This window comes from Haliotis rubra, unplaced genomic scaffold, assembly GCF_003918875.1.
Source record: "Haliotis rubra isolate DU_JTF1 unplaced genomic scaffold, ASM391887v1 Scf5, whole genome shotgun sequence".
NCBI lineage: Eukaryota > Metazoa > Mollusca > Gastropoda > Lepetellida > Haliotidae > Haliotis > Haliotis rubra.
Window position 1 is genome coordinate 1,285,464 of NW_025767190.1, and position 18,018 is coordinate 1,303,481.

Sequence of the window (18,018 nt, forward strand, 5' to 3'; positions counted from 1 at the left end):
GTCATTTCGGGAAAGATGTGTTTGAAAAGCTAACTTTGGAAATCATATCTAGGATAATTCAGTCTGACAGAGAATACCACATAACAGATAACAAAAGTAATATTGGGGAATACACTTTCTCAGTGAAGTACAGATTTTTGTACTTTTGTGAGGTTGAGTCCCATCTGGGCCAGGCCACAAAACCAGTGATCTAACACATTTAGACACTGCAGCTTCCACAAATTTGGTATCTGAGAACTGTTAGTCTAGATCACATAGTTTGCCCCCGAAGCATTATTTCTTACCCAAACTTAGTTATCAATACTTGAAACATAAATCACTGTTGAGAGTTTATGCAACACGTGCCACTTAGGCATATGAAACATTTTGGTCTGAGAAAATGTATCAAATTTTCTCCTGATACAAAAACTATACCAATTAGACCAAGAAATCATGAATATATGGAATAACCAATGACAATTCAAACCCAATGTGAATGATAACATGTAAACAAATATGCATGTCAATGATGCAAAAACTATCTGAATCACTGTTAGCATAATTGAGTACATTATTCAGACACAATATATGAAAATTTACATTTATTCTTATCCCAAACCATGCTCAAAATCTGGAAATCATACATTTACAAAATAAAACATGAAGCATAATTGAAAATGCCTAGAAAACTTCTCTTACACCATGAACTACAGAGCAAAAACAACTAAACAGTATATTGTAAATATACCAGTGTAGAGCCTACGACCTTGTCTTACAGTCTACATTTTGAGGTACATTTTCAAGGCCCTTTTTCAACTGGTGGCACCCTATTTTCTCTACTATCTCATTTATAATGTCTCACATTACAAACTGCAGTGAATATGCAAATGGTGACTTACTGCCCAACAGACAGGATGCTTTAGTTCTTATATAAATTAATACATTTTGTAACCCGATATGATTTTACAGTTACACATTTCCTACTCGTCTTCCTGTGGGCGTTAATTTTCACAGTTTAAATAAATGTAGCTTTGGGAAAGATGACACTTTCATTTCTAAATAACACCCAACTTGCTGCATTAACACTTTTATAAAGAACATATGTTTCGCTGCCAGTCAAAAAACACATTTCTTTGGATAAATATGAAAGTGTCTAAAACAGGAGTTCATTATTGATAATCACTTGAGGTGAAGTTTTAAGTAGTCATTAAAATTACTTTATCACCGAGTTTTACACTACACTGTTACCATTATATTGAGGCACACAGTCAGGGCTAGTCTTCCCAAGTCTAGTTATTTTACGTAACCTAAACTCCAAAATGGACCTGAACTAGTTGTATATAATCAAAGGTGTCCATCCCTAAAACCACCAAGAGGTGCTATTAAGCAAGGACCATCAATAAGCTAGCATTTGTTCCATGTCATTTTGAAAACATTTAACAAATTAATTTACTGCTTCATTAACTGTTTTGTTGTTGTTTTTTGGGTGAAAATGTGTCATTTGTGTGTTCTTAAGATTGAATAAATTTCAGTAATACCAAGACTAGTACTAGTAGAAAAACATTTCACCTTCACCTAACCTGTACTGAACACTGCCTGCAAGCAAGTCTTGCTAGATATAACCCTGTGAAACCAACCAAACATAATTCCATACAAGTTTATTCTGGAATAAACACATGATAATGTTATGAATCATAAGCTAGGCCTAGAATCTGCAAATGTTACAGTTTATGCTCAACTGCTCATCATACACATGATACAACAGTTTCATTGCTCTTGTCAAGTGGTGGTTGTCAATAAATACGAGGAATGATTGGCAATATTAGAAAATCTCATCAAGTTCTCATGGATTTTAATTGAACACATCAATAATGATTATCACTGTAAACAAAAAACAGACAGTTCATGTGTCACTTTTCATTCTGGTTGCTAATTTATGCAGTTGTTGGGGGACAGTTGTTCACTCAACCACTAAATTCTACTCAGGAAAGAGTCAACTCATCTTTTTGAACGATTGTAATATTCAAAATCACCTTAACAATGATTTAAATTACTAACCATGTTACAATTCATTTCTAAAACTAGTCGACATCATTTGCCGCCAGGAAAATGCATGTTGGAGTAAACATTTGGCTTCATGGGTCACATTGTCAGCCCATGTTTGAGACACAGCGTGCCACTTACTTTTACAGTTCAATCGTTTAGAAATGCGAAATAACCACTATAAAAAAACCGACCCTCCTTTTGGTCTGTGTCCATTTCCTCATGATCGACTTGATTCTCCTCCTTGTCATTTACATGGTTCATTGTGCTGTTGTTCATATCATTAGGAGAAGTGACCGTACGTTGGCGATCTCGCCCTGTGATCGGAGGACTTCTTTGTGAGACGGTCACTTTCACGTGTTTGCTTGCGATTCGCCCAATGTCTGCAGATTTTACCCCTTCAGCGGGGAAAACTGCTATACTCCAAAAACAGTGAAAATTTTGATTAAAATCCACAGTGATGCACCCGGCTCCTAACAAAAATAAACAAGATGGCCGCCTCGTGCGGGAAGTCTGGGATCGCAGATATTTAAACGACTTGGAGCAAAATTAACTTACCGTCAGCTGGTGTTACTTTTGCAGTCATGATACAGAACAAGCTCTAACCCAGTCCTAATATGCACTGTTAAGACTTATTCAAGGGCCAAGGAAGAGATTTTTGGTTCCGTGCTACTTCGGCTATTTTCGTCAAATTTGCAGTGTCACTGCGCGTGCGTGTAAATTAGTTCCGGTGTTACGAGAAGGCTGATTGTCTAGGCGGATTCGACATTTCAATCAAGTTTTGTTGAGCTTTATATTGTCGTATTCACATTTCCATGACAAAGATCAGGTTAGGGACATAATTAAGTTTATGATGAATCCAGAGGAACACCAGGATTCGGAACAACCGGCCGAAAATTGGCTAAGTAACTTTGAGGACCAGTGTCTGGACGATCTTGAATCGGAACCAAACATGGAGGATAGGCTACAGGCTGAGAGAGAATACGCAGTTAAAAAATTATGGTTGACATTTCAAAATTCTGCTACTGCTATTGCTCAACTGTATAAAGGTAATTATAAAGATATGTGACCCAAAATATGAAACTGTATACTTGTCAGTCCTCCACAGACAGAATTATTTAGAACGGGGCTGTAGTCACCTTATCATATTGGGTTGATTAATTTGTGCTCTATTCATGTCTCTATTTTTACTTTCTCGAAATGTTCATCAGTGATTGTTCTATATGTAGTTTGGTTATTATTTATTCCAATGAATGTTCTTGTAATTTGTATTTATTTTGTCTCTCTCCCAATAATGAGGACCAACATAAACATGTGGGGTGGGCTATATGTTCACATGATAAATGAGTGTTTTGACCCAATGAAAGGTTTCATTTTAGTTGGTGATCAGTGTTGGAGGATCAATCAACATAGCTTCATAACTGTATGCATGCCTGTTTCTTGGATGAATTGTTTAAGTTATGACCAAGAGATTTCAGCTTTTTACCATCTTATGCACATTGTCAGTATTGGAAAGTGTCCTTGAGGTTTGTATTATGGCACTTGGTATTGTGAGTGTAATAGTGTAGTATATGTGATGTATGTACCTCAGAAATGTTGACATGTGCATCCACAAAATCACAAAATACAATGATTCAGTTGGATTCAAGTAATGCTTTACATAATTTTACTATCATACCATTATTCTCGACAGTTGGTACACAGTAATAATACAGTTGAACTGTTTTTGAAAGGCACATACTCTGTCCTTGTTTATAATCACATGGATTTTAAACATGACTGTGTATCTGGTATAAAACCATAAGTACTTGTTTCGTTTGTTGCAATAACACAGCACATTAAAATGTGTTATTTTTGTGCCTCTTGTCCTTGACTGAAGAGTACCAAAAGGGTGAAGATATATACTGACCATTGAATACCCATTGACTTCACTTACCAAGTAATTGCTCAGTAGCTCTAAGTTTTCAGGAGCAGTTTCTGAAGCATGGCAGTTCTACTTTCTGTTACTTTAGATATATTGACCATTGGATGAACTCTACTTTCTAATGAGGCAAAATTGAGTGAAAAGTTGTGCGAGACATACTACTACTTGGATATATTGTGCTTTTTTTGTAATTTGATGTTTGGAAGTTGTTTAACATTTGAAACTGCAGACTAATATTGTTGGTTCCAAATGAAATTTCAAGGAATTTAATACTTGTAATCTGAAAATCACATGTTTACCAAGTCTTTGGCTAAAAGAAGTATTACAGCAGGCAATTCCATATAAATGTTGTAATGATATCATTGTGACATTGTCATATGACCTCTTATATGGGTATCTCAATTGTTTAAAATTTCCGTCTACATTTTCAGATCGTCAACAAGGGCTTTCCATGTGGGTACCATTTCAGAATGCTGCAATATCTGTAACTAGTTTATATAAAGGTAAGTTGAGGACTTCTGTTGGTAAGAGTTCCTCCTGTTCCCCCATCCCAAATGATATTTATATATTGATATATACAAATATTATTAACAAAACCTAACACAAAATTACTAGAGAACTCACAAAAATAACTGAAAGCCAAAAAAATTAATTACAATAAATAGTGTAGTATGAAAAGGGTCCAAGGCACGGTAATGTTCCACAAAATAATATGGGAGAACGGAAGAAACTCTTTCCGCTAGCATGAGTCTACTAAATTGTACTGAAGACATGTGAAAATGGCAAGACTCAATGACTAGTAGTATTTTAGGGCTATAATTCTGAACCAGTTTTAAATGCTTAATTTCTGCTACAAATTTGAACTTACTAAGACCAACAGAAAACATTTTTATCTCTTTCATGCAGGACTAAGTGCCAACTGTGAGGAACAGGTATATAAGGCAGACCTATCTGAAAATATAGAACAAGGCATCTAAGGCTGATGTCGTTTGAAAATGAGTAGCAGGTGGTTATTATATGTGAATCAGCTAACTGATTTTCACCATACCTCAAGAGTGAGGATTGTTGTTCATGGTGTCAACCACAGGTTTCCATGCTCTAGACTGTGTTATTTACAGATACTGTAATGTCTGGAATAGTGCTGTTGCTTGAAACAACAGTTACTTACTCAGGATTAAATTGTGCACCTTACATTTTCTCACAGTTACTAATCTCAATTCCTAATCTGGCTAACCCGTGAATATCCGGGTCAGAATTGGTCTTGAGTAATCCATGCTTGTCATAAAAGGCGACTAACAGGATCGGGTGTTCAGACTCACTGACTTGGTTGACACACGTCATCGTATCCCAATTGCATAGATCGATGCTCATGCTGTGGATCACTGTATTGTCTGGTTCAGACACGATTATTTGCAGACTGCCGCCATATAGCTGGAATATTGCTGAGTGCCGCATTAAACAACAAACCAACCAACCTAATCTGACTACAATCATTATCATTTTGGTTGTTGGTGTGGTGTTGAAATAAGACAAACACAAATTTTCTTACCCACATGGAAGCACACAATAATGACTGAGTATCATTGGTGTATCTCAATCACTGTCTTTTTCATAATTTATGAAACAAAACAAAAATGTTTCAAAGGTCATATATCTATATCTCCTGGGCTTACATTTCGGTAGGTAAACACTACACTAACCCCTGTACCCACTCCTTTGGTACTAGCAACATCAAATTACCCAACCTTGTTTTTCATTTGCCTGTTTGATTTACACCACTAGGTCTAACATACCGATCAGAATGTGACATTCAAACCAGGCTCAAAGCTGGGTTGGAAATGTCAACAACACGAAAGCCTGTCCGATTGATTATGATGGAGTTAGTGAGAATATCAAAATTAGAAAATTGATTGACATGCTCATGAAAGGGCTCAAAAATCTGTCTGTTAAAACTCATAGTGGCTTTCATTTCTAGGTATTACAGGTTACCTCCCTTACTCTTTCCCTTATGTCTGCATTTGATTGGTCAGTATAAGTTTCATGAAAATCAAAAGCAGGTACCTTAATTTTCAATCATTTTGAACCATGGGAATGGGGCAGTGCCGTTTTTACTGAAATGTTAGGCCTTGGAGTTACATGGTGAGCTGGTATTTGCACTGTAAAGATATTAGGAATTTCTCTTGCATGTTGTTAAAGAACTGTATAAGTGTATGCATTAATGTTCAGTAAAGGTGTTTTTACTTGCATATGATTTCAAATTCAGTGCACTAAATGTCGCAACAACTGACATGACATTTAGTTGTAAATTATGGAGTTAGCAAAATTATGATGGAAAAAAAGACATGTTTTGAACAACTCAATCCATGTCACGTTCAAATATAGGGTGCTAATTCTATTTATATCAATGAGTGCTTACATGTGCTAAGACTTGACTATAGCAGAACACCTCAATTTCCTTCAGTTAATGAGAGCCCCATGGTGTAATCTTCACTGAATATCTTACGTATCTAGCTTTTTGAGTCAGTTGAAAGTTTGATATGTACACAGTGTCATTATCTGCTGGTAGGGTTTTGTTTTGTAAAATACTGAAAACATTTTGATACTCTACTGAGTTCAGAATAACTGGGGGCAGTGGGGTAGCCTAGTCGTTAAAGAGCTTGCTCGCCACGCAGAAGACCCAGGTTCAATTCATCACATGGGTACAATGTGTAAAGCCCATTTCTGGTGTCCCCTGGCGTGATATTGTTGGAACATTGCCCAAAGCAGCATAATACTAAACTGACTCATAAATGTTGAATCTTTGTGAGGATAGCCTTATGTTTCATAAAATGTCAAATAAATGACTACTGATGTTGAAGACATGTTTCTCCAACTCCTAAATGCCTACCAAAGTGATTATCAAAGTGTTCTGGACTGAGACTTTAAAACATATGACAGTCCATTGTGTGAAGCCCATTTCTAGTGTCCCCTGTCGGATATTGCTGGAATATTGCTACAAGCGGAGAAAACGCAACTCACAATTATTGGGTTGATGGGATCATAGCGTTTGATCTTATAGTATCTGAATCTTTGAGCCTCATTGATATAAAATAAAACACTTGGTGTGTTAAACACTCTGCTCCAGTAGGAAAACAGCAAGTTTTTCCACCCCACATTTGGCAACATTTCAATTGTATATTACTACAAAGGGGCAGTGGGGTAGCCTAGTGGTTAAAGCATTCACCTTGTCACGACGAAGACCTGGGTTCGATTTCCCACATGGAGGCAATGTGTGAAGCACATTTCTGGTGTTACTCTCTCTCTCTCTCCTTCCTCCCCCCCCCCCCCTTGATATTGGGGGGAATATTTCTAAAAGTAGCGTATAACTATACTCACGCACTCATTACATCAAGATTATTCCATCCTATGTGTTTCTTTTACTACCTTCAAATAGCAAGGTTTAAATGTCACAATGATCGACATTTACAACACTACTGATAGTACACTATACTCTAAGACTGTGAGAGTGCATAGTCAAAATCACAAAAGATGTTTCTGTGCTCAGGTTCATCTCCATTCACTTCAATTGAGATTCAAGTCTGTGGTTTGATATATCATGCCTCACAAGCCAGAACAACTTAATTTTGTGGTCAGTTTGCCAAATACTACCCCCAAATAATCAAATGTGCATTTTCATAGTGTTTCAGTATGTATTTGAAGATCAATTTATTTTGTTCTCTCCACATGTCTGTTCACAATCGTAGACATTTTCAACAGCATATTGAATATTGGTATTTATGTTTGAATTTGTTTTCTGTTTCCAGATAGTGTAGATACTGTGAGGAACTGTATAGATATGGGTGTCCAGTGTGGCCGCCAACATAAAACCAGAGATATTATTGCTTGGGCAAAGAAAAAACGCCGACACATTAGAAGAGAAGAACTGTTGGCCTTCCTTTGTGGCAAGAACCCTCCCCCTCGTAATAGACTAGGTGCTTCCCAGAGTCGCCCCCCTTCTCGTGTTGGCCTTGACCTTGCTGCTCCATGTCTGCCGGCAGATGAAAAGGCCATTGACAATGACTTAGAGGCTTTCAGGGAGGCTATTGCGCTGCAAGGTAAAGTACTTGATTGGAATGTGTGATCCAGAATCTTAAATGTAGATTTGTCTTTTCAATGAGATGACCACATTGACCTCCTCAACCAAAGATGATATTGTATATGTAAGGTAATATTACATTATGGTGCAGTACTACATGTTCTCTTTTGTTCTTTTTATTAATGATATCTTGTTGCTATTTCTTTAGGTCTGAACGGAGCTATGTCAAACATTAGTGTCGGATACAACCTTCCCCACACTCCAGGGGCACAAGCTATGAATTCACTGCCTAGAAATAACATTGAAGAACTTAATCGATTTATTCATGATGAATTCTCGAGGAACAGAAAGAGGACATCTTCACCTGATGTGATAATGGACTCACCGTCAAGAAAACGCTCTCGTCTGATTTGATGTGCATGATCAGTTAAACAACAACGCTTTTCTTTCCGGGCTGCAGAAATTGCCAAAAGATTCAAGTGCACATTTGTAAAAAGCAGCTTTCATGTTGAAAGTGTACATTGTTCTCGTGACATCACATTGTCACACCCTCAGCCAGTGGCATTACAGTTGACTCCATTATGAACTCATGAGAAGCATCGTGTGTGGAGTGCTTGTCCCTGTTGTTTTCTTCTTCTGTCCCCAGTTGCCTGCCTTGTATTTTATGTGATGAGGAAGGACTCTGCTGTATGTCTATATATACACCATGATTTGTGTATGATTGTGTCTAGCATTCCTGGGACAATCCAGATCCAAGGGAGACAACTACAGCTGACTAAATGGGTCTGGAGGTGGGCAGGGATAGTTTTCTCTGTCTGTAAATTCCATGTCTTCTTCCTTTGTTTCATCCTAGGTTTTTATAAACAATGAAATAATGTTTGGGTAATATGATTATTTTGGATTTAATCATTTTGTATGTACATTGTTGGTTGTCTTATTGTCGCTTAGTATAGTGTCAAAATGGGCTTTATAAGCTCCACTAAATGAACAGTGCTAAATGCTAAAGTGATAAGATCGTATCTCATGTGAAATTTAACTCTTATTTATGTTACTTCAATTAACCTTATTTAATTTTGAAGTATTTTTATTTGATGACAATTTAGAAGTCACTTTATACGAAGTTTAAATCATTTTGGAAAATGTAGTTGTAGTATTTTTGGTTAGTTTCATGTTCAAGGTATTGAAAAAGCTGTCAACAAAAACCATTTGTACAGTGTTTATTATTTACTCATTTTAAATGTTTTAATCTGTTATGTATGTTAATTATAGCCTTGTAGAGTCATATAAACCATTTTATTGTTGCAATCTAGATCTTATCACTTAATGCTTTTTCATGCACATCATGGAATATAGACACAGAGTATGATGATGTGGTTGCATTCATGACCTAGAATATATATTTATTTGTAGCGTATTGATGATTGATTCATATGTCAGTATACCAAGAGTTACACAGAATCATTTGAGATGTCATTTTCAAGTACAGGCCCAGTTGGTGTGTCCGTGCAGTGATCAGGCACAAGTCTCATGTCAAATTACGCTTACACTGGTAATTTAAGATAGTCGTTTAGGCACAACAAATACAAGACTATTTTGTTGAGTTAACTAGTATGGTTAAAGGCAGAATATAAGATCAGTTATTATGAATAAACAGCAACTATATTTTATACTGGTTTTGTGTTATTTTGTGAAATGTGACATTCATGAAGACAGAACTGTGATTGGAATTAGTTTTAAGGAATATGCTCATAAGCTTGTGAAATCAGAAGGATGATTATCTGCCACTGACAAATAACTGAAAATATACATTTTGGTGTTGAAGGCTACATGTCTTGACTTGTATGGATACAGTATGATTCAGCAAATGTATAGTGATTTGGATTGCTTTACTAGTTACATTATAAAATTGTTTAATGAACATCATTGATAAATATAACTATGAATTAGTCATGCGAAGAGCAACTATTAACACACAGGCTGAATACTGCAGTACATAAACTGAAGGAAGAACGAGGTAGTCTGTATACATGCATGCTAAACATTACTCTAGAATTAGTTGAAGACGGGTAAACTGTCTCAATAGAGGCTAATTACAGAAGTAGAATTAAATTATGTATTCTTTTGATAGACAAATGTATCTTACTGTAATGCAACGTGCAGGCAATTTAAACTTGTCTGTTTCAACTAAAATTTGGAAGTCAGTTTGTTTAACAGTCATCTGTTTTTACAGCATTTTTGTCTGGATAGCTGCTATTATTTGTAGGAATATTGTCCTCTTTAATTTGAAGTTGAGAGTTCACCTTGTTTACTGGATACTTTGCTGCTTATATGGTTCTGGAGTTTAGCAGCAAGAAGTAAATCCAGTACACACATGAATGCAGCACCCAGGTTAGAGAAGTCATCACATCTAGGTACAACTCGGTCTTCTGTTAATTCATCGAAGGTGGAATGGTTGTCTGATACAGTGATAGGTGTAAGGTACTTGGGTGGGAAATTTGGACTTGCCCAAACCCAATGAAATATAGACATAGTCTTTCCCTTTAAGCCATGCACCATGTGACATATAAATTCAGATTTAACACGTTATTTGGGATTACACTTTCTCAGTGAAATACAGATTCTAGTACTTTTGACGGGCGGAGTTCCATCTGGGATTCAAACCCTCAGAGTCAGGCACCTAATCACCAGCACACAAAGTCAACCATCTAACCCACTCAGCCACCAAGCTTCCACAAAACTGGTAGTCGGACAACCGGTCATCTGGGCCCTGTTCCACAAAGTTGTAGGGCTAAGGTGATCGTAACTCCCATACTTTAACATAGACTTACGACTGTCCAAGCTACATCACTTTGAGGAAGGAGGCTCTGGATCACAGACTTTGTGTACCCCTCTGATAAGTGTAAATCAGCATGGGCTCCAACAGCCGACTCATATTGAAAGGAATCTTTACATTCACAACCCTTACCATGCATAGAGCTTGATTATAAGTAAATTAGAATTTGTCTGATATCCAGACATAGTGAAGGTCATTAGTTATCACACTGCATACAGATCTGAATAGTTGTGAAACAAACAGTATCTTCTGCAGGAGTGTGGTGGACAGGTAGCAAAACGCCTCTTGTTTCCAACCTGCACTGACCTTCACAGATGTGTTACCACCAATGTTCCTTTTTTACCACATGATCATGTTTCCCACCAACTCCTTAATGGCAATTTTTTGTTTAACACCACACATTCCAGCTATGTAGCAGCGGTCTGCAAATAATCAAGTCTGGACCAGACAAAATTGTGATCAACATCATGAGCATCGATATCTATGCAATTGGGATACGATGAGGTGTCGACCAAGTCAGCAAGTCTGACCACCCGCCTCTTACAGCAAGCATGGGTTACTGAAGACCAAGTCTAACTACAGGCAACTACTGAAAAGTTTAGAAACTATCTCTAGCCATTACCATCTGGTGTTTATGATCACTTGTGGGACCTCGCTGCTGTAATTGCTCATCATGTGCAGAATGTACAACCTAGGTGATCTCGCGCTCAAGATGTAACTAAAGAAAACTTACCAATGCTTTGGAAACAAAACCGAAAAATGTAGGGAAGTACTAGATAGTTGACTAAATGGCAGGATTCAAGACAACCTTTCTCCTTGCAAGGCCACCCTGGCCATGATGTTAGAGTTATACACGTTTAATATTTCCTCAATTACGCACTCACCATGTCAGGTCCCTTCTGTGAATACATAACTCAAGATGAGTTGGCCTTCGAATTGTTGTCGATCTGTCAACCTGACAGATCGCTGGAAAACCACAGGAATCCTACATTTTGATGATATCGGCTCATAATGTACCGGAGAATTACGCAAATACAGCAAACTACATATATCACCAACACCCAAACAACGAACTGTTTCTTGGGTTTTTTGTTTTGTTTTGTTTGGGGTTTTTTGGGGGGTAGTTTTTCTGATATGGGTCCCGGCCACTTGCCGTATATTTGAGTTGACAAGTATATAATGGACTACAGTAATAACAAACTTCAATAGCTCATAACCGTACTTTTCTCTATCACCGACAGGTACAGATCAATTTTGATAAAAAAAAAACACAATGCTGTATGTACAACGTCAGCACCTTTAAGGCTTCAGACATCTTGCTCTTCTGTGACCGAGGGGTGGTGTGGTAGTCTAGTGGTTAAAGCGTTCGCTCGTCACACCGAAGACCTGGGTTCGATTTCCTACATGGGTAAAATGTGTGGAGCCCATTTCTGGTGTCCCCTGCTGTGATATCGCTGGAATATTGCTACAGGCGGCGTAAAAATAAACTCACTCACTCACACTTTGATCGAGGTCTCAACATGTCATTGCCGCCTTGCAAAGGTTTGTGAAGGGGGCATAACTCCTACAACCTTATTTGGGAAGGTCACAATTAAATACCGATAACATTATAGGCTTGGTTGAGATCAACGGAGCATGAAATTCATGTGAAGAATCATGAAAAAAGCTCGCATGTATTTCATTGTTATAATGACGATAATATTTATTGATTTTCCCGATAGTAGACTAGTTCTGGAACTCGACCTGACAGTAAATGATAGTTGGGGAAGAAGTATGTTTTTCTTTTTGTCTTTATATTTTACAAACATTGTGACACTTCAGAATCATCCGAGTATATCAAGATGAAAGTGAGTCGATCTATAGATATACCAATTTATTAACTAGTACCCACAGGGACTTGTAACGCTAAAAACTGCCATCAAGGTATGTACTGTCACTGACCTTTTATATTGTGCTAAGACCCCGTCAGTGACAGTACATACCTTGATGGCATTTTTTAGCGTTACAAGCCCCTGTGTTTTGCTAAGACCCCGTCAGTGACAGTACATACCTTGATGGCATTTTTTAGCGTTACAAGCCCCTGTGTTTTGCTAAGACCCCGTCAGTGACAGTACATACCTTGATGGCAGTTTTAGCGTTACAAGCCCCTGTGTTTTTGCTAAGACCCCGTCAGTGACAGTACATACCTTGATGGCATTTTTAGCGTTACAAGCCCCTGTGTTTTGCTAAGACCCCGTCAGTGACATGGTACATACCTTGATGGCATGGCAGTTTTAGCGTTACAAGCCCCTGTGTTTTGCTAAGACCCCGTCAGTGACAGTACATACCTTGATGGCATTTTTTAGCGTTACAAGCCCCTGTGTTTTGCTAAGACCCCGTCAGTGACAGTACATACCTTGATGGCATTTTTTAGCGTTACAAGCCCCTGTGTTTTGCTAAGACCCCGTCAGTGACAGTACATACCTTGATGGCATTTTTTAGCGTTACAAGCCCCTGTGTTTTGCTAAGACCCCGTCAGTGACAGTACATACCTTGATGGCATTTTTTAGCGTTACAAGCCCCTGTGTTTTGCTAAGACCCCGTCAGTGACAGTACATACCTTGATGGCAGTTTTTAGCGTTACAAGCCCCTGTGTTTTGCTAAGACCCCGTCAGTGACAGTACATACCTTGGTGGCAGTTTTTAGCGTTACAAGCCCCTGTGTTCCGAACAATACTCCTGACTGATGTGTTAAGTGGAACGCTATATGACGCAAATATTATTGATGATAACTTTTTCTTTATTGTAGGAATAGCCCAGGAACGTTGTGACATACAATAAAGAAAAAGTTGTCATACATAATATTTACGTTTTACTTGAACACCAACTTCTAAATGCCTCTCAAGAACCTCACGTTATGTGACGTTCAAGTGCGAGTTACAATCAACACCAAGTGGGCATTATCTTCTAATTTGTTGGTGTATACAAGCCATGTAGTTGTGAGTCTACACCAGTTGTATGCACGCACCTGACCTCCCTGTTGCATGGGATCAGCTGTCTACGTGATTAGGTAACGGGATTTCTGGGACAACCTCAGAGGAAAGATAATCTGATCTCCCGGATTGTCTCCCTTTGGCCTTTAGCTCGGCCGCAATTAAATGGCATCGGAGTCTGACATCATTCCGTATGCATTTTTTCTCATGATTTAACATGTATTTGGTTGTAGCTACCCACTAAGCAGTGATTTGCGTAGTTATGTTTTAGAACACGGTCAACAAATCCCACTACGATAAGCAGCCGGAGACTTCTGACCTCAACCTCACAGGGTTCCACAGCTAAAAGTCATTATTTATGGTTTTCCTGTGAGGCAGAGCTGATTTGTCGTAATCCATATTTATTCCCATTGAGCTGTAGCGTAATGATAGAGGTTGTTACTCTGATACTGAAACCACGGGTATCCACAGTGAAAACGGCATCAGTCCCGACCAGTGCGCACGCACGCACGTAGAGAGAGAGAGGGAGAGAATGTGTAATAATCTTCACCATGATGTTAAACACCATATCATCTGACCTTCCTAGACCAGTGAGTGAGTGAGTATGCTTTTACGCAGCATTTAACAATATCATGGCGACCGGCACCGGAAATTGGTTTTACATATTGTACACCTTTAGAGAATCGATCGCTTTAACCACTAAACTACCCCATCGCCCCACTAGACCATAAAAACAAAGTTAAATTGACTAATAATACACACAAAACAAAAACAAAACATGCCCCACTGATGATGTGCTGCTTTCACCTGACACCTGCATATCTAGCGTTATTTCCTGCTGCAACCCCGATGTTTATCATACCACCTGTTGCACAGCCAGTGAAATGTTTCTTTCATCTTGTGATGCTGATAAAACATGATAAGCCTGGCTATGATAATGGTTTTCTACTGTGACACACTTTTTCATATTTAGTCAGGCCACAACAAATTGTTTCTTGAATCTAGTCTTCTCTCTTTAATCAATAAAAATAATTGTCTTTTCATTCGTGGGTGCGCGTGTGTTCGTGTTCGTGTGCATGTGGGTTAACGATTTCTCAACATGCCCAATCTCAATGTGGAAAATAAGAAACGGACATGAACTCAAAATTTAGAACTTTCAACAAAAGCAGACACTTGACGAAAGTTCTTTTCATCATTAATAGCCAAGTATTTAAGAGCACAGTCAAAAGTTAAAGGTAAAATCAGGATCACGTTTTAGAATATGTTTTTTCAATATGGCTGCTGGTGCTTTGTATTTTTTCTAACACGCACTCCGTGTTGTAAATGAGTAAAGTTAAATAACGACAAGACTGTTGGTAGTAGTAATGATAACATGTATTCCATACAGATATTTGTGGCGTTGTAGGGTACATTTTTTCCAGTCCACTCAGTGATAATTTTATCTATGAGATGAGGTCCCAGGTGTGGTGTTAAATCTAGAAATTGTTGTGTTAAAACCTATAAACTCCATATGTTTTCCGGTGTGTGGTCCCTGGTGTGGTGTTAAAACCTATAAACCCCATGTGTCTAGGGTTGTGTGGTCCCTGGTGTGGTGTTAAAACCTATCAACCCCATGTGTCTAGGGTTGTGTGGTCCCTGGTGTGGTGTTAAAACCTATAAACCCCATGTGTCTAGGGTGGTGTGGTCCCTGGTGTGGTGTTAAAACCTATAAACCCCATGTGTCTAGGGTTGTGTGGTCCCTGGTGTGGTGTTAAAGCCTATAAACCCCATGTGTCTAGGGCGGTGTGGTCCCTGGTGTGGTGTTAAAACCTATAAACCCCATGTGTCTAGGGTTGTGTGGTCCCTGGTGTGGTGTGTGTCTAAACCCTATAAACCCCATGTGTCTAGGGCGGTGTGGTCCCTGGTGTGGTGTTAAAACCCTATAAAAGCCCATGTGTCTAGGGCGGTGTGGTCCCTGGTGTGGTGTTAAAACCTATAAAACCCCATGTGTCTAGGGCGGTGTGGTCCCTGGTGTGGTGTTAAAACCTATAAACCCCATGTGTCTAGGGTGGTGTGGTCCCTGGTGTGGTGTTAAAGCCTATAAACCATTTGTCTAGGGCGGTGTGGTCCCTGTGTGTGGTGTTAAAGCCTATAAACCCCATGTGTCTAGGGCGGTGTGGTCCCTGGTGTGTGGTGTTAAAACCTATAAACCCCATGTGTCTAGGGCGGTGTGGTCCCTGGTGTGGTGTTAAAACCTATAAACCCCATGTGTTTTCTGTTGTGTGGTCCCTGGTGTGGTGTTAAAACCTATAAACCCCATGTGCCTATGGTGGTGTGGTCCCTGGTGTGGTGTTAAAGCCTATAAACCCCATGTGTCTAGGGCGGTGTGGTCCCTGGTATGGTGTTAAAACCTATAAACCCCATGTGTCTAGGGTGGTGTGGTCCCTGGTGTGTGTTAAAACCTATAAACCCCATGTGTCTAGGGCAGTGTGGTCCCTGGTGTGGTGTTAAAACCTATAAACCCCATGTGTCTAGGGTTGTGTGGTCCCTGGTGTGGTGTTAAAACCTATAAACCCCATGTGTCTGGGGCGGTGTGGTCCCTGGTGTGGTGGCCTATAAACCCCATGTGTCTAGGGTTGTGTGGTCCCTGGTATGGTGTTAAAACCTATAAACCCCATGTGTCTAGGGTTGTGTGGTCCCTGGTGTGGTGTTAAAGCCTATAAACCCCATGTGTCTAGGGCGGTGTGGTCCCTGGTGTGGTGTTAAAACCTATAAACCCCATGTGTCTAGGGCGGTGTGGTCCCTGGTGTGGTGTTAAAAGCCTATAAACCCCATGTGTCTAGGGCGGTGTGGTCCCTGGTATGGTGTTAAAGCCTATAAACCCTGGTATGGTGTTAAAGCTTATAATCCCCATTTGTCTCGGGCGGTGTGGTCCCTTGTGTGGTGTTAAAGCCTATAAACCCCATGTGTCTAGGGCGGTGTGGTCCCTTGTGTGGTGTTAAAACCTATAAACCCCATGTGTTTTCTGTTGTCTGGTCAGTGGTGCTAAAACCTATAAACCCCATGTGTTTTCTGTTGTGTGGTCCCTGGTGTGGTGTTAAAACCTATAAACCCCATGTGCCTATGGTGGTGTGGTCCCTGGTGTGGTGTTAAAGCCTATAAACCCCATGTGTCTAGGGCGGCGTGGTCCCTGGTATGGTGTTAAAACCTATAAACCCCATGTGTCTAGGGTGGTGTGGTCCCTGGTGTGATGTTAAAACCTATTAACCCCATGTGTCTAGGGTGGTGTGGTCCCTGGTATGGTGTTAAAACCTATAAACCCCATGTGTCTAGGGTTGTGTGGTCCCTGGTGTGGTCTTAAAACCTATAAACCCCATGTGTCTGGGGCGGTGTGGTCCCTGGTGTGATGTTAAAGCCTATAAACCCCATGTGTCTAGGGCGGTGTGGTCCCTGGTGTGGTATTAAATCCTGAAAACCCCATGTGTCTAGGGCAGTGTGGTCCCTGGTGTGGCGTTAAAACCTATAAACCCCACCTGTTTTCTCTTGTGTGCTCTATGGTGTAGTGTTAAAACCTATAAACCCCACGTTTTGTGCTCTATTGTGTGGTGTTAAAACCTCTAAACCCCACACGTTTTGTGTTCTATGTTGTGGTGTTTAAACCTATAAACCCCACGTGTTTTCAGCTGTGTGGTCCCTGGTGTGGTGTTAAAGCCTATAAGCCCCGTGTGTCTAGGGTTCTGTGGTACCTGATGTGGTGTTAAAACCTATAAACCCCATGTGTCTAGGGTGCTGTGGTCCCTGGTGTGGTGTTAAAGCCTATAAACCCCACGTGTCTAGGGCGGTGTGGTCCCTGGTGTGGTGTTAAAGCCTATAAACCCCATGTGTCTAGGGCGGTGTGGTCCCTGGTGTGGTGTTAAAACCTATAAACCCCATGTGTCTAGGGCGGTGTGGTCCCTGGTGTGGTGTTAAAACCTATAAACCCCATGTGACTAGGGCGGTGTGGTCCCTGGTGTGGTGTTAAAACCTATAAACCCCATGTGTCTAGGGCGGTGTGGTCCCTGGTGTGGTGTTAAAGCCTATAAGCCCCATGTGTCTAGGGTTGTGTGGTCCCTGGTGTGGTATTAAAGCCTATCAACCCCATGTGTCTAGGGCGGTGTGGTCCCTGGTGTGGTGTTAAAACCTATAAACCCCATGTGTCTAGGGCGGTGTGGTCC

The 18,018-nt window shown here is 39.8% G+C and overlaps 2 protein-coding genes across 2 annotated transcripts in view; one reads left to right on the forward strand and one right to left on the reverse strand.

The window, feature by feature from the left end:
* LOC124291753 (ubiquitin carboxyl-terminal hydrolase 7-like) overlaps positions 1-2,502 on the reverse strand; it is a 43,152-nt gene extending 40,650 nt beyond the window's left edge. The window contains exon 1 of the mRNA XM_046728826.1: positions 2,217-2,502. Coding sequence (XP_046584782.1) covers positions 2,217-2,301 — 85 coding nt within the window. The 5' untranslated portion in view covers positions 2,302-2,502. The remainder of the gene's footprint in view (positions 1-2,216) is intronic.
* A 69-nt stretch (positions 2,503-2,571) lies between these two features.
* Positions 2,572-9,688, forward strand: LOC124291733 (UPF0472 protein C16orf72 homolog). Its single transcript, XM_046728808.1, has 4 exons — positions 2,572-3,071; positions 4,378-4,449; positions 7,750-8,040; positions 8,230-9,688. Exons 1-4 carry the CDS (start codon positions 2,873-2,875, stop codon positions 8,433-8,435), a joined length of 768 nt encoding a protein of 255 aa, XP_046584764.1. The 5' UTR covers positions 2,572-2,872; the 3' UTR covers positions 8,436-9,688.
* The last annotated feature ends 8,330 nt before the right edge of the window (positions 9,689-18,018 follow it).